Source organism: Lygodium microphyllum, chromosome 23, assembly GCF_053477565.2.
Source record: "Lygodium microphyllum isolate KBCC chromosome 23, Lygodium_microphyllum_v1.1.10, whole genome shotgun sequence".
NCBI classification, from domain to species: Eukaryota; Viridiplantae; Streptophyta; class Polypodiopsida; order Schizaeales; family Lygodiaceae; genus Lygodium; species Lygodium microphyllum.
The window spans coordinates 24,906,132-24,932,222 of NC_141157.1; the positions used below are offsets into that span (position 1 = coordinate 24,906,132).

General features: G+C 44.5%; 1 protein-coding gene across 3 annotated transcripts in view; it reads right to left on the reverse strand.

The window, feature by feature from the left end:
• The window catches only part of LOC148015979 (phosphatidylserine decarboxylase proenzyme 3-like), a 220,187-nt gene that overhangs the window by 16,786 nt on the left and 177,310 nt on the right, over positions 1-26,091 (reverse strand). For all 3 annotated transcript variants that reach the window (XM_087664264.1, XM_087664263.1, XM_087664265.1), the window contains 5 exons: positions 21,133-21,228; positions 20,909-20,983; positions 20,727-20,819; positions 11,778-11,864; positions 11,642-11,692 (listed from right to left, as the gene is read on the reverse strand). In XM_087664264.1, the coding sequence (XP_087520390.1) occupies positions 11,642-11,692; positions 11,778-11,864; positions 20,727-20,819; positions 20,909-20,983; positions 21,133-21,228 (402 nt within the window). The remainder of the gene's footprint in view (positions 1-11,641; positions 11,693-11,777; positions 11,865-20,726; positions 20,820-20,908; positions 20,984-21,132; positions 21,229-26,091) is intronic.

The following is a 26,091-nucleotide window of genomic DNA, read 5'->3' on the forward strand; positions in this document are numbered from 1 at the left end:
CTAACGTTCTGAAGACCAAAGGGAGGAGTCTCCAAAGATGCGCAAGGAAATCAACCACCTCCACCCAAACAGGATATGCCTACCTCAACACCTCTTAAAACTCAACCATGGGCCTCCAAGGGACCATGTCAACTAGTTCCCATCCAAAAACAAAGGGATGCACTGCATGATGAATGATTGCACTTCCGAGGAGCAAAAAAGCACCTCAAAAAACCCCTTGGGGCCATCATAAATCTCTTCAACAAGAGGGGCCTACACATGCCCTGGAGCATCTTCTTCGCACTGTTGAACATTTATAAGCATAGAGAGCCGCCAAGTACAAATCCTTGTAATCAAGGGAGTCCTTCTTGTAAAATAAAAGATGGCTGCCCTCTCATGGAAGGCAGTAATCTGCTGTAGAACCAGTCCCATAGCTGCATCTACATGATCCCCTTGCGGAAAAGAGTTAGCTTTACTCTCATTAGCATGAACATAATCGGGCATAAGATGATTGGCAGTGGCCAGCATGAACTGAAGAGACCCATCAGCCCGGACCTCTAGTTGAGGCAAATTTAGGCCGCATAATAGCGGATCTGCAACCAACATCTTCTGACGTTTACCTATCTCATCCCCTTCTGCCAATTAACCAGAATCCTCCGCAAATGAGTCACTGTCTGAATCCGGCAGAAGTTGGTCATTTCCATTCCCTAAATGCTGGTCGAGAAAGGTCACATCGATACCATTTGTCTCTTGCAGATTCTCCATCACTGATCTAGATGCTGAGCATGAATTGCTTTGTCTTTCTTATTGCAAGCTTGAAGACCACAAGTGTGTGTGTGTGTGTGTGTGTGTGTGTCTCTCTCTCTCTCTCTCTCTCTCTCTCGCGTGCAGGCAGTGAGCACTCTGATCTATGCAGGGACTCAATCACGCTCTGCCAAATTACGTCTCACTCTCACTTCTTGGCATAATAGTGTGCTCTGTGTGGCGCCCAAGGGCAGCAAGACGCAAGGCTGTCGTTTGGCTGGGCAGCAGATATAGAATACCAAGGTGTGACAAGCCGCTTCTCTTCGTTGGCAAAAACGGTCGAATTAGGGCTTTCTACAGCGCGGCGCCCGAGCAGATCAAGAGGAACACAACCAGGAGGACTGCAGGCCAGCAAGGCCGTCAAAACCAGTGGGCATCTGTAGAGCGGAAGGTCCATTTTGACAAGGCGCACACAAGTCCAAGCGACAACAGGGACGCGCACAAGTGCAGGCAACGGCATGCCAAGGCAGTGACAGGCACAGGTCCAGGCGATGGCAAGTGACGGGCACAGGTCCCCAGCGACGGTAGGGCCACACGAATCAAACAGGCGGCGAGAGCATCGAGCCGACCTCTCTCTCTCTTTCTTTTTTTTTTCGTAAAAGGTAATTGTATTAATTACGAAGAAGGTACAAGTTTTCATGATTACAAGATACACGATGGGTCTACCCCATCGTGTAAAAAGGACACTCTCTCTTTACAAGAACCAGATAACCTAAAAGTTACAAAGTCATGGCAAAGACGCAGAGGAAATTGCCATATGCCAGGGACGTAAGTCCTCCCAAGAGAGCATGTCAGAGTGCCGGAGAAGATCTATCTACCAGTACAAGAGACCTCTAAGCCTAGCAATATGCCGCTGAACATTATAGGCGGAATCAAAAAGAAAAGTATTCCGAATGGTCCAGTTATGCCAACACCCCCAACATCGTAGAAAGACAAACATGATCTTCATATGTGGCTGTGTCGGTGTGGGGTATTTGGGCTGCACAAAAACCCAATCAAACGGGCGTAGCGATAAACCAACCACAGCTCGCCAAACGGCTGACAAGAATGACCAGATTTTCTTAGCGATGGGGCAAGAAATAAATCAGTGACGAGCGGATTCCAAACTGGTGGTGCAAAAGAAACAGTTGCAATTGGAGATTCGGCACTTGGAAAGGGCTGAAGCAAGCAGAAGGCCACCAATCATCATCCTCCAAAGAAAGACCTTATATTTGAAGGGTGTCTTGTTCAACCAGCCGTCCATCACAATTGCCCTCTACCATGACCGAGATTTACGCAATCCCCATAAGAGTATTAGCTTTAGTAACCAGCCATTCATGATCTTTAATCAGAAGATGATACACCTGGTTAGCTGAAGCCTTTTCTAAATTCAGCTGGCCTGCCAAGTCCCAGTCCTGCCAGGGACGATCCGAAGCAAGGGCAGGAAAGGGGTGTCTGCTCTGGAGCACCATCAAAAGCTGTTTCCATAAATGCCTGTATCCACAAGGGAACTTGAAAAGCCTCCTGGCTGTACGAAAGGATATCAAGACATTGCGACTGGCAAGGGTGGCATCCGCGACTAACGTTAATCCGAAACGTGCCATGAGGTTGAATTTTGGTCGAAGCTCATGTTTACCTTTCCACGAAAGCAACCACGAGACTGCCAATAATTCCAATTGAAAAGAATTAGTAGCCAGGCGATTCTCTGCTGGATGCCACTGAGCCTTCAGAAGGACCAATCTCCAAGAACATACCAAATGAGAACCGAGAATCGGCATTAAGAACATGCCACCAAGAACTCCGGATTTGGGTATTACCATGCAGAAGCCTGTGATCCTCTAGAAAATAACGGGCTATGACGACCCACGGATGATGATCCGAGCACATGGCGCGGAAAAGAGACCAACGGAGTGCCAGCATATGACTTTGGGCATCTAAAATAGCCCCTCCACCCATGCGTTTGGGGCTGCATTCATGCGACCAAGAAATCCAGGAAATGCCTGCACGCAAGGAATCCTTCTTCCATAACATGAAACGAATAGACTGAGTAAGAGCATTTAGTGTAGTAGCAGTCCAGGGCAGCAATGGCAAGAAGTATGCGAGCATTGGCAACAAAATTGTCTGGGCTACTTTGCGGCGAACATGGAAGGGCCAAGCTTGAGACTTCCAATACAGAAACTTAGCCGACAGTTTCTGTGAAATCCACTGTAGCAGCTGCTTTGGGGGAACATCAACGCCCAAAGGGTACCCAAGTTGCCTGACAATGGAGCCACGGGGAATAACCATACCCTGCCAGTCTAATGACTGCAAATCCGATTCCGAGCAGCTGAGAATGGCTGATTTCAAAGAATTGATGCGAAGACCGGAAGCCTGACCAAAGAGAGCCCAAACATCTAATGCTTTGCGAAGGTTATCCTTGTCTGCACGCAGAATCATAAAGCTGTCATCAGCCAAGGATTGACTAATGAAGCACTGTCCAGAAGAAAGCGACAATCCAGCAAACTCAGTAGAAGCTGCCATATGAGATAACATCGAAAGAACTGGATGAGTCGCAAGGGCAAAGAAGAGAGGACTCAAAGGGCACCCCTATCTGACAGAGCGGGCAAGGACGAATGGCTCGGTAACGCCTCCATTCAGCATGACTCGCGAAGACGCCGCAGCATTAATGGTGTAAATCAGACGAGACATCCGAGCGCCAAAGCCCATAATAGACATAAGTTCTACAATGAAAGACCAATCCAGATAATCAAAAGCCTTTTCCAGGTCCAATTGAATCAGTACGACCTCCTGATTAGAATGTTTTGCATAATCAATCGCCAGTTGCACATTTAACACATTGTGCAGAATGTTTCGGCCCTTAATGAATCCATATTGGAGAGGATGCATAATGGCAGGAGGATGCTTATGGAGCCGATTCGCCATTACTTTGGAAAAGATTTTAGACAGCGAAGGAACTTTTGGAAGCAGTTTAATAAGTCCTTTCCAGGAGGAAGGCATGATTCCCGTTTCCCACACCTACTGTAACAGAGCCGTCAATGGTTTCGCCAGTTGGGTAGCAAAAACCTCAAAGAACTCATTGGTGAGACCATCCCAGCCAGGACTTTTATCCTTGGGCAAGTGTAATAGAACATCCATAACCTCCGCCTCACAAATATCTGTCTCCATGGTGGCTTGCATGTCCTGCGGAAGCTGATTACGGACTACATCATAAAAAACTGAACGGGCATGAGTAATTTGGCCTGAAGGGGGAGAAGTGGAACCAAGAAGGTCGATGAAATAATTCCTACACATATTCACAATAGTCTGCGGATCAAGGACCATTTGACCTTCTGCATCTTGGAGTCTAGTCATATTCTCTTGCGCAGGAGAGGCATGGAGAGCTCAAAAGAACTTATGAGTCTGACAAGCACTATCTTGCAAAGCTTCCGTCAGATGTTGCAATTTGGCCTGCTGATAAGATTTCAACTGAAACTCTTTAATAAGATCGGCCACACGCATTGCCAGTGACAGCAGAAATTCATCATCTGGAGTGTCCACCAGCAATGAACGAACCAAAGCCAACAGGTCCTTCGCTGCTTGTCGATGGCGGCAACAAACAGAGGCATGATGAATCCCATACTGCCGAGCAACCCGCTGCACATTAGAGAGAATCGTTCAAACGAAGCAGTGACCTGAGAGGAGAAGTCCAATAAGAATCTATCAATCAATTGCTGCATATAGCCTTGAAAGATTGCATGCTTCAAATAAGACGAGTTGAAACGCAAAGGAAGTCTCTCCAGAAATTGCTTATAAGGTGCAATGGGTTGTGCAAGCAGCTCAAGCTGTAGAGGGAAATGGTCCCACAAGGCATATTGCTGCAACACTTTCATTTCGAGCATCTCAGGAGGGAAATCATCATTCTGCATAATGTATATGCGGTCCAACCGCGACCATGTTGTTGCATACTGGGCAGAATGGTAAGTAAACCCTGTAGAAGAAGGGTGTAGCCAAGACCAGAGATCTTGCTTAAGAACGCCAAGAGCCAACTCATGCCACATACAACTTTCCAGCGCGTCCATTACCAAATGCTCTGATGTGGACTACGAAGAATCGACACACATATTGAAATCCCCCATAAAAAAACCCCGTCTGCCAAGAGACAAGGAAGTCTGCAAGGTGTGCCAAAGCTCTCAGCGAGATAAAGGATCATTCGGAGCATAGAGCCCAAGTAACCATAAGATCTCTCCTTTGAATAAAATTTCAATCACCACAAAGCGGCCATGTACATCATTTTTAGTAAGAGCAGGCTGATATTTTTCATGGACAATCATGAGCACACCAAAATAATGCATGGCATGTGTCCCTGCATAAAACAAACGAAAGCCATGGCAATCCACAACTTTTCCTGCTTCTCCGTGACTCTTATGCTCAACAGCACACAAAACATCTCACGAATTCTCATGCAAGACAATCCACATGGCATGTTGCTTGTGGCGAGAACAAATTCCTCGCATATTCCACGTGGCTATTTTCATGTATATTCAAAAAGAAAATCAGGTGCGAGGCACGGCTTGCCTCGATTTGACATTTTCTGTAAGAATGTCCAAGACTCCGTCATCCAAAAAATCAGCTAACACGGCAAAAGAGTTCGGACAACCAGATTTGGAGGTAGACGGCATATCCGCTGTCTTGGGGATGGAACGGGGATAACGACGATTCCATGGGGTAATGACGTTACCTCTAGTATCAAAAGCCAGCTTAGCAGGTGGACCCTTTGGACCATCTGAATACACTCTCCTTGTGGGCTGTTGACGGGAAGGAACGGAAACCATAGCAGGAGCAGAGTGTTCTGAAGACAATATCTCTTTCCTACGCATATAAGTACGCATGGAATCTTGTGAGGCAGTCGGCACAGTATCCACCATGCCAGCAATAGGCCTGTTGCCTTTTTTCCCACGTACATCGACCCAGTCATTGGCACGGGAATCCAAACCCGAAACTTGTTTACCTGTATCCAACACTTTAGATGGCTGGGTGGCATCCTGCGACGGAGCATCGCACACCATATCTTCCATGGGCAGCGCAACATGCTCAGGTTCTAAAGTGTGGGTTTTCTTTGGGCATTCGGCCATAAAATGCCCCAATTTACCACACGAAAAGCAATGTCTTGCAAAGTTGCCCCATTTCAAACGAAAGTGTAAAGGATGCATGCCGGAGCAATTAAGACGTAACCACGCAGGCCTTTTCCTGGCAGTGTCCCATAGCATACACAAACGGTTACGATTGACGGCCCTCAGGCTTGGGGGGACCAGAACCGTGCCCACAGCGGCCATGGCGTCCTGTAACTGTGGCCAATAAACAACCGCACAGTTTTCCACTTCAACCCAGACAGGGCATTCACGTTGCAGCAGCCGCTGAAAATCCGCCATTGGGCGCCATGGCACAACATGGACCAAACGGCGATCTAAGAACAAAGGCAGTTTAGACATGAGAGCAACACAGTGCGTCTCAGATTTCAACAGCACCTCAAAAAAGCCTCCGGGCCCAACAAAAATCTCTTTCACACATTCCCATTGTAACAAACTGTGCAGCCACTAGCGAATACGGGAACGCTATGGGATCCGACCAGTGAAGAAGAGAATCACGATGCATTCATAGAACACTGAAAAGGAGTGCAAGACATTTTTCGAGTCCACAGTGGCATCCAGAACATCTTCAGTTGCAGAATCAGAAAAGACTTCCTAATTATGTTGAACATAATCGCCAAGTAGAGTGTTGGCAATCAACCTCCTGAGAGTCCACAAAATCAGAAGCAACCTGAGCATAGGAACGATCCTGATGATCCATTGTCTCTTCCGAAGTATACTTGGTGCGTTTGCCCGCAGGCTGGAAGTTAGGACCAGGGGGCATCTCTTCTGTGCATGGAACCATATCCTCTGGTTCCTCAGTATCAGAATCTGGACCAAGAGCTGCCACCGTTTGGTCTATAAAAGCCAGATCCAAACCAGCCATATTGTATTACTGCGTATGCCGGTTAGGGGCCGAGTGAGGAGCTGCAATCTCTTTCTCTCTCTTTTTCTTTGTACAAATCGACGGGCACTCTAGCTGAGATGCTCTCTCTCTGACAATTGACGGGTGTAGGGTTTCACAGCCGCTGGACGCCTCAGCAGAAAAGGACATGCACAGGCAGGTGGCGCCACGAACAGCAGCACAGACGAAGGCAGCAAGGCAACTGGTGATGTGGCAGCGCGATTGGATAGAGGGCAGGATGGGACAGGCAGCGGGACACGGGACAGCAGGCGGGGCACAGGACAAAAGGCGGAACAAGAGATGAGGGCGCTCTGACAGGCAGCGGGACACAGGAGCCGACGGCGCTCTGACAGGCGACGGGACAGAACACAGAAGGCGGGACACGAAAGCCGACGGCGCTCTAACAGGCGGCGGGACACGAGACAGCAGGCGGAACAGGAGACAGCGGCGTTCCGGACTGGGACGAACGAAGACGAAGGGGCTGAAGACGACGACAGGGATCCCCGCCCTGAGGACAGATTAGTGGCGAATGATGGCTACGCCTTCAAGACTCCAATAGAAGCAGCAGACGGATGGCGAAAGAGGGGCGGCGGCAGGTCGCGACCAGGATACGCCATCGCCCAACCGTTCTCTCTCTCTCTCTCTCTCTCTCTCTCTCTCTCTCTCTCTCTAGCCTCATACCTTACGTATTAGTACCATAAGGTACCAACTTAAAGGATGTATCTTTCCCATTCAAACTGCACTTTGGGACGAGCTAAATGCTCCTTATATTAATATGATTATCCCATGAGATTAGGTTATTTGAGATTCAAACAATTTCTCTCAACCTTCTCTCTCTCAAGCCCACGCTTCTCTTATTTGTATGATCATGCATGTATGATGTATCCACTCCCATCTATGTAGTTATAAGTTGTAGGTAGCAGTAGCGCATGTTGCGCATTCCGCATTAGGTTTTGGCATGTTACCCTCAAGTACTCATCTTATATACTCTAATAGCATTGCTATTTAGACTTGAAATATCTATTCTATTATCTTTTGTCCAAAATAATCAAGTTTTTTTTTGTCGTACTAATATCGTACCATACCTTATAAAATCATAAGGTACCATTTAGTACCGTATTTTATCGTACCGTACCATATTGTACCTTTCGTACCTGACAACTATGCTCTTTACTAGCCCACAAGGTTTGGGTGTTGTTGGATTTTGAACTCTTGGATTTCATGCTGGAGTTGGTGCATTGGGTATGATCGCAGGTGCATATTTTTCCAAGAGGGGACTACCTCATATGAGAACCATCAGGGGTCAGGTCAAGGTGCCTGCCTTTGAACCACTTGGGCAGCTTGTCCAAGCTGTAAACACAGATACAACAGCTCTGAAAAGTGTGCCAGCAGCGCGGATCTTATGTAGGCAACAGTTGCTGGAGTGATGGCAAGTGGTGGACGGCCTGATCCAGTAACAACCACAGATCTGAAATATGATGACATCAGCTGCAGCAGGATGAAGATTGCAAATGCAGCTGTACAACAAGTCGCCAGGCAGCAGACAGCTCCCAAACAGCAATGCCGACATTGAATGATGCTCCACGAACTGGCAATGTCCTCCAGAATGGGTGTGGGCAAAAGTGGGCGATCAAAGGGCTCAAGGTGTGGCTAGCTGAATGAGGGAATCAGGATGCATAAACACAAGACTCCTATTTATAGAGGATTGGTGGTGTATTTGTCCTATTGTCAAAAATAAATCCATTTATTTTTTGTAATTTTGAATTAATTGCTTTTTGGGTCTGTTTTAAGGAGACTAATAAACCAGGGCTTAATGCACCATAGTAATGATTAAGTGCAAACCCCATATTAGTGGCTCCACATTTTGAGCATCTGGCGGCTGTCCATCATCCTCATCATCTAAATCAGTCCTTTGCATAGGCAGCCCTCTTTGGTGGCTGCATTCTGCAGCAAGCTACAACACACTATCCGAGACTGTCAGAAAGCAATACCTTGCTGCATTTGTCATCCTCAGCCTCGACACCACTATGTTTTGACATCCAGCCTGCTGTCCTGCTGTCTTCACCCCTCTACATCAGTGTCCTTTGACCATTGGTGGTTTGTTGCACTCAGGATCCATTCTCAAAGGAAGACACTCTGCAACGGTCTCCCTCAGCCTGCTCCCACCAAAGATGGTGATAGTTGGGCAGTCTTGCTCCTTGCGCTCCCACACCTATATCTCACCCCTTTATCGTCTATTGTACTGTATCCATTCATGCATTAGATTCCTCTCCTTCCTTTGTGTTGTGCATTCTTGTTTGAGTTCACTATTTGTAAGTCATGTTGATACACTCTGTGTTCTCTCTCCAAACCATTGTATATTTCACAATGTCCTTATGCTTCTACCATTATAGCTCCATTTCAAACACATTTTTCAACAAGGCACTAGTAGAGGGATTTCCCAACACATGGAGTATGCATTCATGACTGAGGCATTCAGAAATGCAGTGACCCCATGGATCCAAGGAATAACAGGACCATCATAGTTGGACATATCTTAGCCAAGATATATGGGGACTGGTACTTGAGGCAAAGCTCAGCAAATAAGGATAGAGTAAGGGCCTCCAGGGTCCTCAAGGACTGATTTTCACCTCAAGGAGCTTGATTGAGCAAGCAATGTCAGGGCCACAATGTTATTTTTGCTTTGTGGACACTGGATTGCCACAAAGCCTTTCATATAGTGTCATGAAACCGAGTTCTCCAAAGAAAGAATTTAAATGTTCAGGATACCATCGAGGAGCTTGATTGAGCAAGCAATGTCCAGGTCCACAATGTTTATTCTTGCTTTGTGGACACTGGATTGCCACAAAGCCTTTGATATAGTGTCATGAAACCGAGTTCTCCAAAGAATTTAGATGCTCAGGATACCATCGGAGATCGAATATAGATCAATGCACTAGACAATGGAGTTAGATATCCAGGTCATTTATTAGAACACACACAAAGCATGCCTGCTTTGAAATTGGGCTGCCCACTCTTCTTGAAACTTTTTGGCCAATACATAAATGAGATTGCTCAATTTATACATAAGACATGTGATAAATGAGCATCACTCTTTCAACTATTTGTAACTTTACTACTCAGTTGATGATGTCATGACAATATTTGATTCATAGCTAGGACTACAATGCTGTATGGATGCATTAGACAATTTTTGCAAAAAGGAGGCTCTTAGTGAACCTCGGGAAAACTAAGTTCATGGTCTTTCACACATTTGGGCAAGTTATCAAGAGATAATTATCAGATACGAGAGCAGCCAAGTGGAAGTGACAGTCATATGTATACTTTGGCATCACTGTTACAGGCAAACGACCCATTTTTTATGTAACAAGCATCATAAACAAGCTCACATCAGGATAATACCGCAGTTCCACAAATGGAACAACAGTGTCACCAGGCTCAGTTTCAATAACCTTGCACAAAAGGATGGCTGTCTGATACATTATCAGTTCAACTTATGATCTATGTGGCCCCTATATGGGCTATTAGCCTAGATTTCGAACATTCCATGCTAGTGGAACCTCCATTGCAGACCCTCACTACATCAGACATATTAGAAGCATGAGTCCAAACAACCTACCACATTGAGGTCTAGGGCCACCGAGTATTGCTACTCACAACTGATCATGGTTTGCTACATTGCTTCATTGTTTCTAAAAGCATGATGGACATATATTCTAGACTCTCTAGGGAGTGGCAACAAATGTGATTTCTCAGCTTTGCAGTAGACAGATTTATCAAACGAACCAGGCTACATGGATGTGAATATGCCCCCTGCTATGAGGGTTGCAATAGGAAATATGAGAGCCACTGCACACAATATTCATAGGAAACCAAATATGAAATGAATTGTAATTTTTCTGAGAACACCATCATAACATGAACAAATTGTAAGCTAAAGGTTTTGATTTCAGCTACTTGAATGTTTTTTCTTCCCTGAACACCAACCGCACACTCTTGAGATTTGGGCATCCAAACCAGCATCGGGTAGGGAGGATACAATATACAGCTTTGCCATCAAGAGGTAAGAGAAAAGAGGACCATTACATTTGTGAATGTCAGGTATATAATGAGCTTAGCGGGTGAACCCATTGCTTGTGTAGAGGGTTTTGGCTCAGTTAGTGGAGTGATACAGTACCCAGATTAGAGATGCCTTGGTCTTCACAAATAGAGCAATATAGACAGCAAAAGGGGCTTCTATACACAAAGAGCCAGAGATTCCAGAATCCAGCCATAGATCACCAGCTACTTCAGGTCTACAAGCATATTGTACCCCCTCCCATATCATCCATTTCACAGTGAGAAACTTGTACTATTGACAAGTGCAGTGGTGCACTCTCCAATCATTGAAGATTAATGGGCATTTATTGGATTGAGAAACCTGTGTGCTACAATATTGCTTTGATTAACACCATATATTCTCTTTATTCACGTTTAGTTCTGAAATAGTTTCTTAACCCTACTCATCAATTGCATATACTCCCTGTGCCTCCTGTAAAGTATAGGCATGCCTAAAGATTTTCAAAGACTCTTTGGCTAGGTAAGCTTTGTAATCTGAGACATGTGGGATTTTCCTTCAAGAGGACATATGGATACCAAGAGCCTACAGAATAAACAAAAACTAGATAGGCCTGCATCAAGTTCATGTCTTCTGTGAAGGGTATAACTGCTGTGATGTCTTGCTTTTTTAAAACCAATTTCAGTCTCCCCTCATGCACACATCTTCATATGCTTAGAGACATTACACATGCATGAAAGAGGCTCACCCGAAACAGGCTCTCAACAATTATATTACAATGCAATTGATAGAGAAGTCATAAGCACGTCAAACCTTTTGGAATACACAAATAACAGTGCTGCCACCAAATGAGAAGTATCCAAGCTGCACAATAAACTCGATTTGTAAGTATGTCATTACAGCCACATTGCTTGGAACTAGAACATTACAAAGAATATGAAGAAACTACCTCATCACCCTTCTTAACATAGTCCCCTTCATTTCTAGTGAAAGTAATGCTTCCCACCATTGTTGCACCAATTGCCACAAAAGCCATCTAGAAAATTTATTCATATTATCAACAAGAATTTCTTATTCCACTGCAATTCTAGCATATGACAATTAATTTGACCTACACACTCTTTACAAAGAAACAGAAACCAGTCATTCAATAACCACTGCCAAGCTCTAATTTCAATAAAATAAAAGTCGCTTCAACCTTAAACAATCAACTTTCTTTTCTGCGAGAAGATCCTTACATAAACCGAAACCTGCACTTGCTCAAACAAGAGAGCATAAAGAAAAAAGAGATACAAACAAACAAGAAAAATATTCAACAATGCCGTACCATGAAAAATATGTCTGAGCTTTTGTAATCAACATTTATGATGGATTCTTTCTACACAATGTAATGGATGTTTGCATCGATTAAAAAGCTTTAGTTTGAGTTGTTGTTTATAATGCATGTATATATTGATAGCTTCTTCTATAGGCACAGCTAATGTTGGTCATGGACCACGATGCATGTAAATATCCATGCTATGTTGAATTTTCATTTGTATTGTATGAAATCATGAATCATGATGAATCTGTTTGCTACATTGCATGAGCCATATTCAATGTGTATATGAAGTCTGATTGTTCTTTTCCATCTTGAATGAAACCCTTCTCTAACTTTTCATGAAACTGGTATGAAGCCTATGAAACCCATTTCCTACCTCCTGTTTCAAAAACCCCTGGAGCAAATATCTTTGTCACATAGCTTCCTCACTTGATTGTGTATACAAGAACATATGTAGTCCTTTCCTTCAATTTTGTAGCTTCTTACATTTTTCTGCATGAAAAAAAGTGGCTGATATGCTGATCTACTAGCAGCATTTTATAATTGACCTGCTAGCCAGCATTACTTGAAGATAAACAGGAATAAACCAGGTAAAAGAGCAAGAAAAATGCAAGAGATTAAGACATGGCTGGAGCTACATGAAATTCATATAAAGCCCTTGAAAGCAATTCAACGGGGATAGAATGGCAAGGCCAAGGCAGAACTCCATATAAGTGTCTACCTTCCATGTTGCAAGTCAACCTTGGTCACCCTGTCCATGAGACACAGCAAAAGCTTGGCTCTGCTGAAACCTCCCACCCAAGCCATTTCTTGGGAGCTTGTGTTGGGTGGTGCCACAATGATGATGGGCTTATAATAATCCTAAGCAGATTTGTGATGAACTTATGTACACTAACCTCACAGCTACAAGCCATCCGGAGAGTTTACGCCCTTTGTATCAGATGCTTAGGTCATAATTATAGCATACATGTGGAGAACATGCATAGTTGTCAAGTACGAAAGGTATGATATGGTATGGTATGATAAAATACGGTACTAATTGGTACCTTATGATTTTATAAGGTACGGTACGATACTAGTACGAAAAAAATTTAAGATGATTTTTAAAATAACAAAAATCATAAATCATTAAATGATAGATCATAGAATACATGTTTAAAGTGGAAATAGCCATTTAATTACAGAATAAGATGAATACATGAGGGTGACCATCGCGGTCGCATGGGCTACGCAAAACATGCAATACAACTACAATCTAGTATATCTCATATAAAAAAAAAGAGAGACTTATGTCATATGTATCTATGATGAGGCATCACTATCATCATCATCATCATCATCGTCATCAGAACCATCTCAATGCTTATCAAGAGAGTCTGAAGATGACTCCTCGGCATTCAATGATGAGACACACTCATACTCATGCTCATGGATGAGGTTACCATCATCATCAAATGATGGCTCCCTAGGTGGTGACTGTGGAGGCAAGGCGGGGATGTCATCATGAGGCACAGGATGTGAGCTACTAGAACCCCACCTTACATATGTCTGCAAGCCACTCGAACCACCCCTCCTCGATGATGGAGTGCGTCGAATGACCATGCCCCTGCTACCACCTACTCGAACTCCTCGCCCACGAGCACGCTGACTGCAAGTCTCACGAGTATCTGCTGCTATAAGCTCTCTATGGAGCTTTGCAAAAATCATCTCCTCCCCCTCGTCCACCTCCTTATGTATACTCAGAAGAGTGTCACTTGTCAACTTGAATGTATCAACATTCACCTACACAATGCAGTGATGCACGTAAGATTGATCATTGTAAATACTAAAGTCTAAATTGTAAAGTATAAAGTTTAGACTTCAAAGTTCAAAGTTTAAAAGTTAAAACAACAAATTTTAAATGTTATGGTTAAGTGTTTAAACCTTACCTGCTTCGGACTACCCATGCTCATCATAGCCCTCATCATGCGTAAGTTAGTGCGACCATAGACTAGCCGCTCTAACTGTCATGTGGTAAGCCGATTGCGAATCTTTGTGTGAATGAATTTCTCTCACATGCACCCGAAGAGCAATCCTGGGCAAGGACCCTCATGGCTAAGGGTTGAAGGATCTCCGGTGCATATCCAAAGTTTTGCCACCAAAATAAAGGCTTCACAAGTGACTCTCTCCTCCAACAAGTGGGAGAAGAAAAAGTCACATGCCCTCTCTGATCTGCATAGCATCCTAGCTCCTCTAGCACTGCATTGTGGTCATCCACAAGGACCACACGAGTCAAATAAGCAAGTTGATCTAAATGGAACTCTATATCATCCATGACCGCCGGTGACTTGTAGGCTAGATGTACCAATGCGGAAAAACCATGGATGGGCTAATGCATCCACACCCATCTCCTCTCTGCTATCCTAAGACATGTGCACGCTATGTCTCTGTAATCACTGTACAAGCACATGCCTCCACCAATGCCGCTCTAAAAAAGTGAACGAGAAGGCCCATAGACCCCTCACCATCACTCATACGTAACACCCTATAAAAGGGAGTCACGACAATAACAACGGCACGGACTTTTTGCCAAAACTGCTCATTAAGGCACAAGCCTTGCATGGCTTTGGCCTCCTCTATTTCATGCTCATCCCACTCATTCCATAGAGTGGACACCACTGTCTAGTGCAAGGAGGACCGCACCTCATAAAGGCGCTCCAACAATAATCACATGTAAGCAAAGTGAGTTGAAGAAGGCTTCTTCAACTCCAGTGTACTATCCTCATGATACATTGCAAGCACTTTTACCTTTACCGTGATAATTAATGTAACTTTGCAGACCACGCTCTTCACCCACTTGAGCTTCCCAATGTCCTCCATGAGCAAGTCCAAACAATGACTTACACATGGAGTCCACACAATCGTAGGGAACACGGCCTTAAGCAAACGGCCCATGCACACACAATTCGATGCATTGTCGATAATAGCTTGCACCACATTTGAGAGGCCCACCTATAACCACAATTTACAAATTACAAGTTATGTATAAATCAAATTTCAATTATGAATCATGATATTATCATAATGAAAGAAAGTGAAGCAAATTTAAAATGCAAATTGCAATGTATATCTCAATGATAGCTTGTCGAATGTGGCGGTAGTTGAATGCGCCCGTCGTTTTTCTCCCCATCTTTTTCCATTGCTCTTGCTTTAGGACATTGAATGCAAGATTGCACTTAATCACCGTGCATGCAATTTCAATGTCCGCAAGTCGTTGCCTTTCTCTAAGAAAGGCAACCAATCCATGCACATGATCGGGAGCTTGAGAGAGAGACGATTGTCTCTTCGGCACCGCATGAGTCTCCACTCTTTGTCTTTTACCGGAGCCAGATGCGGATGTGGAGCCCCCACCACCAATGGTAGAGACCTCTCCCGCATCGGTTGAAGATACGTCCACATTGGATACTTTCTCGTTAGTAGGCATAGGAGTTGGTGCCAATAAGACACTTTCTTCTCCTCTTGTGGATCCCCCTCTCATCTTGGCAAGAATCTCCTCCACAATGTTTTGAGGGATCTCCTTGCATGGAGCAACTTGCCTCCCCCCGTCTTGAAAAGATGTTGGAGAAACCGAGTTGCACCACTTATATAGCGCTTCCCGCAATACTCGCATGTCCAATGGTGGGAGTTGGACTTCTTTGTGTCCCTCTCCACATGGATCGCATGCAAATTGAAGGCCTCGTGCTTCTCACTAGTCATGGTGCCGATGACGGATAAAGAGGCCCGAAAGAGAGAGAGAGAGAGAGAGTTTACGAAAAAAAAAAAAAGAGAGAGAGAGAGATGCTTCAGTCTCAACTCTTGAAAGTTGAGTCTTGAAAGTTGAAAGGGAGGGAGACTTGAGAGACCCGAGGGTTGGGGTAGAGTTGAAAGAGCAAGAGTGAAAGAGAGGGGATGGGAGATGAGAATGACAAATGCTTTGATAGGATGCAGGATAGAGGGGATGGGAGATAGAATAGCAAATGCTTCGATTGGGTGTGGGAAAGAGAGGATGGAAAGTGAGATTCGAGAATGACAAATCACAAGTCCATTCAAGAATCAAGATCCAAGAGAGGAGGATGAGAATGGTAAGTCACAAGTGCTTGCTGAATTGGTGTGGAAGCATGGAGGAGAGGAGCACCTTTTGTAGATGAGAGAAGGGTCAAAGTTCAAACAATCAAAGAGGGGTCAACAGTCAAAGAGAGGGCTGCCAGAGCTAGAAGGAATCCAAAGAGGGTTGGGGAGGGGAGTGCATGGCTGGAAAAAGGGGTAGGGTGAGGTATCCAAGGCTTTCCACCCCCCAAAAAGTGACACATGAGCAAAAGTAAAAGCGGGGGCACAAGAAACGTGTGACGTAGGACGCGCAAGCGACATGGCCTAAACAAGCGCAAAATCACGTACGAATACATACCGTACAGTACCATACGAATCATACTGTACGAACATGTACGTACGATGTACGAAGGCAACTATGAGAACATGTGTAAAATTTTGTGAGGGGTACTGATTTTACCTAGCACAAAAAATAGGACCTCCAAATCATCTCATATAAGGATGTTCAAAATAACAAAACATTAAAGGAATTTCATGCAAACACTAGATGCAATAGGCCTATGAAGAACAATAATGATAAGAGGAGGTTTTTTATTACAATATATTTGCCTATAGAAGAAATTCTAGTAGAGCACCTCCAAATAAAAGAAATATGCCAAAAATTCTAGTAGAGCACCTCCAAATAAAAGAAATATGCCAAACATGGCTGATTATAAAGTCCAATAAATAGCATCTAATAGGAAATCCTACCCTTGCGTTCAATGTGTTATGCTCAAGACGTTTCTTGAAAATTCAATGCTTATAATCCATACATGTTGCTAGATATAATCTGCTAATCTGCGGTTTCAACTTGGGAAACAATTTCCTTTTCCACAAAAAGGTGTGGTTAAATACATTACTCAATAATTTTATAAAGAAGCACATGCACTCAACAGTCTGGTTGGAGCTGTTTGGAAATCAGAAGACACTTGTATACACAAGCCTCTCACTGCAGTCTTTGGGGATGTATTTTTTGTGGGTTTTCTTTTTTGGGTGGGGGGTTGTGTGTGTGTGTGTGTGTGTGTGTGTGCACGTGTGTGTGTGTGTAGAAGCCATGGGAGGGGAATGTATCGCCACCTATGGTCGTTCATCTCGCCAGCATCATGAAAAGCATACCATGGTCACTCTAGATGAGAACAAAGCTCCTATCAATGCCAAGAGCCGCCTAGTAACTAATCTCACCAGCTACAGAGTACTGGATGATGGACATCTAGAGCTCTGCCAAAGTGATGTATACCGGGAGGCTCTCGCCAAATACTCAAAATCATTCGGTAGCATGTCTTCTAGATGTGACACCTTGTGAAGCTCCCAAGCCTCTTATCGTGACGTTGTAGGCTCCAATACTCGGTGGCTAGGCAAGTCCGCCATCCTAACCTCCCATAGCACCTCTACCTCATATACTAAATGGCGCAAGGCTAGGCATAAGTTGACAAAGTAATCGGTAGACTTGTCTCCACATTAGCTAGGTTGCCCTGCATGACCAAAGACAATGCTTTGGAGTCTCCAAGTGATGTTGTGGACTGACATGCCATACTTTATTGACTTTCTCCATGACCCATCTCTTGTCCTCTACCATCTTATGGTAAATCTATTTGGCTGATCTTTTCTATAAATCATCACATTTCACAAACATCCAATCCTACAAATGCGAAGAAGGCCAAAAATTGGGCAAATGAGCATACCATTGAAGCTGCTTCTATAGCAACAACTAAATGTGGCTATAGCCTCTAGGAACCCCGAAAGTATTGGCAAATGCAAAGGAAATAATAAAGACAAGGCTGCCCAAGAATGACAACATCGTGTATTGTTTCCAACCCCGATCAAGCCATCTGATTAAATTTATCTCGTTGTAAGTCTTTGTCAAGCCAATCTAGTACCCTCAATGTGGCCAGCACTTACGCCTACAATGAATTCACCTTCTTTCAAGGAGCACCAAGACGCAAACAATGAAGCACAGAATCTCTTGCTAGAAGCCAATCAAATGAGTAAGGAGAAAGGACTATGAAAGTTTGAGAGGCCACGTAGAATTCAGCATGTGCCACCAAGAAACACAGATAGCCAAGCAACCATATGAGATACCAATCTTCTCAATAGAAAATTTTGCAATATCCGTCCAAGGATGAGATACCAATCTTCTCAATAGAAAATTTTGCAATATCCGTCCAAGGATGACTCTCCACACATAGGGTCTGCCAAAATGCCACTGCAATAAAGAGAGCATCCGATGAGTGACCAACGCAAGCAATAAAGGACTAAGGAAGAATCCTTGACGAAGGGAATGGGACAAGGAAATCTCATTTGTGACTCCCCCCATTAAGCACAATTTGTGCCATAATGCTTAGCTGATGGTATCAATAAGAGAAGTCATACGAGGACCAAAGCCAATGGTAGACACAAATTGTCATAAGAAAGACCAGTTAACATGATCAAAAGCCTTTTCAATATCCAATGGATCATAACAACCTACTTGCCAGAGTCTCAATCATAATCAATCCCAATTTGAACATTCAAAAAGTCATGCATGATGTTTCGTTCCTTAATGAAACGATATTGATGTGGATAAATCAACTACAAACATATTTACTGCAATCTCTTGGCAATGATTTTAGAAAAGATTTTGTACAAGGATCCCATAATAAAAATGGGTCTCCACTATTTCACCGTATGCAAGGAAGAAACCTTGGGCAGCAATTGAATAACAAAAATCTTTCTGTCCGAAGGCATCAAACTCATTCTCCACATGCTAACAAAGGCGAGTCAATGGATCCTTAAGCTATTCAACATGGACTGAAAACAACTCATTAGGGAGCCCATCCCAGCCAGGGCTTTCCTTGTGTGGTAAATGGGACAGCACATCCTCCAATTCAGCTGCAGTAATATACGCCTCCATTAAATCTACCCATTCAAGCCGTAACTTCATTTCAAACCACGTGACAAATGTATCTATGGGTAGAGAGAACAGCATCAGAAAGAACCTCATGTGGACCCATAAAGATTTATAATACTCAAGGCACATCTAAATGATAGATGCACACGCAATGACCATGTCACCTTACTCATTCATCAAACTGAGAATCATGCAATGCATCCCAATCGGCCACTAATTTATATTTAGCATATTCCTCCTCTTGAAGAGCTTGGACTTGGCATTTCGAACACTCGAAACATGTAATCAAGTGATCAAAGGTATCTCCTACTTATTGCATATCCACCAAATGATCAAACAAAGATTGCAAATACTTCAAGCTAGATGAACAAGTAGATGCATGCTGAATATCATATTGTTGGGACAAAGGAAGTGCATTATCCCTAAAAAGGGGCCATGCATCGATAACCTACAAATAGAGCCCATGTGCTACACGAAGCAATCAGTTGCTGCACACACCCCATAAATTGATCATGTTGTTAAAAAGACTAATTGAGCCACAAAGGCAAGCAAGCAAACAAAACCTTAAATGCATGAACCAGCCAATGAGTCATTTCCAAAACCAAGGGATAATGATCAAAAAAGGCATGTTGTCTCTCTAACCACATGTCAATCATTGCTAAGAGAAAGGAATCACTCTAGCAAATGTACATCCTATCCATTCTCGCCCAAGTATTCAAATGCTGAAGAGATTGCTATGTAAATCTAGACTAAGATTGTTTCAATGACAAGGCTGCCACAGCATCCCATGCTTGACGCTCAAGACCATCCATAACTAAGTGAGGTGAAGTCACCTGATCCACTTTCGAACAACAGAGCTAGCTCCAACATGAGATTGGGCCACTTGGTGGTTGTCGAGGAGAGGATACAAGGGTGTGGGACTTGTCATGCTGCTACAACAAGCCATTTTATCCCCCCTACCTTTGAGAAGCTATTTGACTTACCCCTCCACTATACAAAAAACCACACTGAATTTTCCATAGTTCTTGCCTTAGATCTTAGACTAATTCAAAGCTAATGAAGTCTTACATCTACTCTTCCAATCAAAATCTCTTGCTGATTAACTTCTTCACTAACTTCACTCGTTACACTATCAATTCGCTTTTCCAACAAGCTGCAGCAAAATGCATTTGGCATTGTGACTAGCGCACATAAGGAAAAAACCTTGTTTTTCTGTTGCAACATTGCAAAAGGTCCACCCCATCCATAAACGGACTTTAAAAGCACTTTAGACATGAATGTGCTATGAAAAATGAATGCCCATTCAAACTGCATGTTCTCAATATTTCAGACCCTACAGAATCTGAGTATAGCAGCCTCTATTGGAAGGTACACATCTTTTAAGGTTGCAATCAGCCACTTTGAAAAACTACATGTATAACAGTTAAGATAGTGGAAACTTTGACATTTCACTAAATCTCTACATAAGAAGAGCACAGCCAGGTAAAGGCAACACAAACAGTGTAGCTATCATCATTTTACATTTGGAAGTACAACACACACAGTTTTAGCTTCAATTGGAAGTGCACACCACGCAAACAATATACCTTTCCAAATTCCTTGCTGTTGACGATATTGATTACACGCTTATTGTCTGTGAAAACATTGCAGTATTTGCTATTCACAGCAATAGGATTGACCTGAATTGTCAAGAAAACTTCTGTTTAAATACCACCTTGAACACTTCTGGCTTTCCTTCTTTCTCTTGGAGTGGGGGCAAAGGGCTTACCGTGTACAGATGACCAGGCACCATGATATTCTTTCCAATGACTCCACTGATTGGCATGTGAAACCGATGGTAATCCTTTAACCACATGCAATAATTAGGATCTTAAAATTACTGAATAGCCAATAAAGCTACATCCATTAGCAACAGATTTTGAGCTTCTCTTGTTGTGACAGTTACTTTGTTGCTTCAGAGAAAATTTTCAAGTTTATGAAAAACTCCCTCACCTGTGGGGCTAATCGAAATATTGCAAGAGATCCCCCTTCAAAATCATATCCAACCTTCTCATCAGCAAGAAGCCCCTTCAGTGAGAATTTTTGGCCCTGCCAATTATTCGGGTCCCAAAATGATTTACTAAGAACTTTTAATGCCACATCCAAGATAGCTGAACCTTACATCCTTGTTACACACGCTGCATTGCCTTTAACGTTTTTTAAAAGTACATCAATTTTAAGATACGGTTCAGTGACTTGAAATTAGTTACACAGACTGTTGTGAAGAAATAATGCAGGAAGTGAAGTGAAGAAGAGAGTGGAGAGTTCAGTGACTTGAAATTAGTCATCAGCAGTAGAGAGAGTTTTCTGTTTTTGGTGCACACAGACATTGTGGTCTCCCGATTGGGGTATGCTGCATGGTCTCAAGATCTCCAATGGCAGATGTGACTTTTGTACTACATTTGATCAGGCTTCTATTCGTCTCTTTATTTCTTGCCCAATTGCTAGAATGGTTCAGGGTTTCATTTCCCGAATATGGGCTTGAATCACACATCAGTGTACAATCTTCCGCTCTTGGGTTCTGGGCAAGATGCTGTCCACGGCCATTTTATAACCAGAGCATCCTTAACTTTTTCATTTTCTGTGATGGACTGGTCTTTGCCACATCTGGACAAGCAACGCATTTACTTTTGATTTGGCCTCAAGTATCCATGGTCATGTAGACCATGTTCGGCGATTGTTATTATGGCAAGTTAGTTCGATGGTTTCAACTATTGTGATCCTCAGAGATGTGGCTGCTCCATAGATGGATATCATCTGCACCACCCTAGTTGTGCCCACTTGTGATCCTTTTCTATTTGTGTAGCCCTATGTTTTTTGTAGCCTTTTGGCTCCATGCATGCTGTTTTCTACCTATCTTTGAGAGTCCTTGGTTGGCCACAAGGTCCTAGGTAAATATTTCACTTCATTACTTCAAAATCTTTCACAAAAAGAAAAAGAGATATAATGTCATGATTCCAATACACCCAAAGAAAAGAAAGTAAAAGTTGCCTAAGCTAGAGCTAAAAAGCCAAAACTACATATTGAAAAACGATTCTAGAGTACTCTAGATCTACAATCCTGACAGACAAGTAGCTGGGTACATGTACAAATATCTCATGAGGGCATGACAATGCAAGAAGGGGAAGTAGACTGATGAGGAGAAACTCACTCAAGTGGGGAGCTATACGTCATTTGAGGATATCCATCATGGGTCACCAAAGCATGATGATGATTTCCTCCTCACCAAGATGGTTAGGTGGGTGTACTTGGAAGCCAGTAGTGATAAGCTAGATCCCTCCATGTAGCAACTTCTATCTTGCCCAAGAATGTAGACCACGAGCTTTTTGGTTCTCTATGGCTTTATCTAAGATTACTCTCCCAAGGCAGGTGTGTGTCCCTAACAAAACAAAATATGGTTGATATCAAAACACGTCCCCATGGGCCAAAATATGTCAATGAGGGCTCTCTATGTGTGTCATGATGACATGTATTTTTGAAACCTCACTTAACATGTGTAGTAATTTTAAATCACATGGTTAAGTAAATGTTGCAGATGTGAGGTGTAACTGGGGTTAGAGTAAATTTACAAGCCTGAGACCCAAGGAAATCACGGGATGTCAAAGGCAAAGTTGCTATATCCCATTATGAATCAATGAATTTTACGTCGATAAGTTATGTTGCATAGGTACTTGTCGTATCTGGTGCCAGTTGTTGGCCTAGGTCATTCATTTCGCCATAAGTGTCAATTGGTGACACTAGAGAAGTAGCATTTAATGGTACCTAACACCAATCTCATGGTCAAAGATGACACAGAAACACTTGGGAATGGAAGTTGCCTAGCCAATTTAATTATTGGCCAGTCGGATTATTTTTCTGGGTACTGAAATAATTTATTTATTTTTGCAAGTAAAATGTGGTTGATTATATTACTAAAAAAACTGATTGCAACGGAGTGCTCATGCTGAACAAACTAGCTGCAGCCGATCCAAAGTCACAAATACATCATGTATACAAGCCTCTCAAGGCGGCCTAGGGGGATGGGGGCAAGAAGCCAGGGGGTGTATCGCCATCTAGGGCTGCCTGCCTACATCACGAAAAACAAGTCCTAGCCGCCCCAAGTGTGCATGAAATGACAACGGAGCTCCTGATGAGCCCTGGACTCACCCTACGCCTGATCCCATCAGCCGCGGAGGGAGTGGATGATGGAGGTCTAGAGCTCTGCTAAGGTCATCTATATTGAAAGTCTCTCCCCGCCGAAAGCCTCCTAACACCGCACCTTCTAGATATGCCAACCAGTGAGACTCCCTATGATCTCCCATACCTCAGAGCAGACTAATGTGGGCTCCAATACCTGACGGATGGGTAGAGTCTCCAAACCGATCATTGCGCACGACCCTGCCTCGATAATGAATATCGTGTCATGTATCCCCATCCCAGCCTCATGTAGAAGGTGATGGCCCTGGCTGACTGCTTGCTAGCAAAAAGCTCCGCACGAGATACATCCAAGGCTAGGTGCTATACGGGGAAGGATGCAACATGCTCCTCTCCACACGAGTTGCACCGCCTCACACGACCAAAGGCAGTGCTTTGGGGGTAATCAAAGGCTGCTCTGCGCAGCGCTTACAACCTTCCTCCTGCATCTAGGAAAGCCAACTTCCCACCGCCAAGCCTCCATGTGCCACTAGCCATAAGTAATATGATACCCTCCGCCTCCAGCTATCCCATAGGCGGGACTAGAAGGTCCGTCGGAAAGGCTTCATGATGCTATGCTCCGTCCAGTGCCTGCTACGTAACAGCGCCTAATCCATATCCTCCTGCATCAGTACGTGTCTGCCAACCCTGGCAATGTACTCCAAGAACCTCCGTGACTTCTTGGCGACCATAGTGGCTGGCCATAGCCACTCTCCCGAATCCTACTCCAGCTCATCAAGTGGCCTGCCCTTCCAGATCCAGAGGCGCCACTCCCTGAGCTCCTTCTACAAGACATAGGTGTCCAATCGCCAGGTCTTCCCCTAAAGACCAACCACCTGAATCCTCCTCCATGAAAGGACAACTATTCCCTCATCCTCCTGCCCTCTGTGAAGAGCCAAACATCCCCCCCTCCTGTACGGCAAATAAGGTCCCAGGTGGAGCGCCGCCCACTCTACCTGTCGGGCCGGCCTCCCAACTAGCCCACTGGATGTGGGGACACTCGCCAATCTGTGCCCCTTCCTGATCTCTGACCTCGGGGTTCCAGATCACCGACTAATGATCTATCTCCTCCTGGCAGCCGAGGGGGCTCTTGATTAGGGCCTTACGGAGGTCTTGCCACACGTGCAGCAAGCTGCGTAGGAAAGGTGATCGGGGGGGGGGAGGGGGAGGGGGATCTGGGCTGACGTGAAGATCCATCTCCAGGAAGTCTCCACTCACCACCAAGCCTCGGTCTACAATCCTAAAGACCCTACTACAATAGAACCTTCCAAGTTTCCCCTCCTGGTGTGCAGCCACGGACAACTAGCTTGCCCAAGAGAGCCATACTATGATACTCTGGGTCTATGATCCCAAGCCCTCCCTCTGACCGATGCTGTATGATGGTGGCCCATGCCACCTTGGCCCTAGAATCCCTAGAGCCATCTAACCCAAACCAAAGGAAGTTCCGCATTAGGCGGCGAAGCTGCACTACACAGGATGAGGAGAAGCACCAACATGAGGCAATGTACCAGGCCCTCGCTAGGAGGACCTAGTTAACCACCAGGGCTCGACCTGCTAGTGAGAGGCGAGCCGTGCTCCAGTAGGTCAGCTTCCTATGAGTAGAATGGAGGACAGGAAGAAACTGTTGGGTGAGAGTGATGTCGAGTCCCATCTTGAACCCTAGGTAATGGACGGTCTGCCCTCTACTCACCCATCTAAATCCTAGGTGGACGCCCCACTCCGTGCTAGAGTCCGGGTCTGTGAGGAAACCAACCAACTTTCGCCAGTTGAATTTTGCTCCTGCTGCAGAACACGACACCTCAAGTGCGAGCCTAACTCTCTCTAGCATCAACTCATCATCCTCTATGTAGAGTGTTGTATCATCTATATACTCTGAGTCTAACAACTCAGTCTTCTCTCTCACCGAAACTTGGAGGCCACGTAATCCGCTCACACGTGACGCGAAGAAGTGAGACATCACCTCTACAAAGAGTAGGAACAGGTACGGGGCCAGGAGGCAGCCCTACTGGACCGATCTCTCAAACCGAAACTCCTCCCCTCGGCTACCACCTATGAGAACCCTGCTGGTAGCCAATCTGTAAAGTGCGGAGACCCCGCGAATCCAAGCCTCGGGGAAACCCAACCTCACCATGGTGCTCTCTAGGAAATCCCAGTCCACCTTGTCACAAGCTTTCTCGAAATCCAAGAGTAGTACGGACAGTCTCTACCCACTGTGCTAAATATATTGTCCAGGATGCTCCTATCCTAGACAAAGCTTGTCTGTGTGTCATGAATGATGTCTTGAAGCACGGGGCGTAGTCGCCTACCAACCATCTTTGCCAATGCCTTATAGACCACTGACAATAAGGTGATCGGTCTCCACTGGGAAAGCTGCAACCGGTCTCCCCCTTTGGGAAAAAGACTAATAAGGCTTGTTGAAAGACACCCTTGCATCTATCCTCAAGTGAAAATATCCTAGAAGACCATCAGTAGGGGGTCCTTCACCACCTCCTAGTAGGTAGTGAAGAAGGCCTTAGAAAGGTCGTTCTCTCTCCGGCATTTCTGCCCATCCTGTGTATGAAAGCCTACTCTGGTTCCTTCTCCGTGAAGGGGGCTAGGAGGGAGTGTCCCATCTCTATTAGGAGGGACAAGATGCGATCCCAAACCTGCTGTCTACATCGTTGTCCTTTAGTTGAGGCTGTCTCCTACTGGAAAAGGCACCTGTAGTAGTCGGTGGCAATCTCCATCACCTTGTCTGGC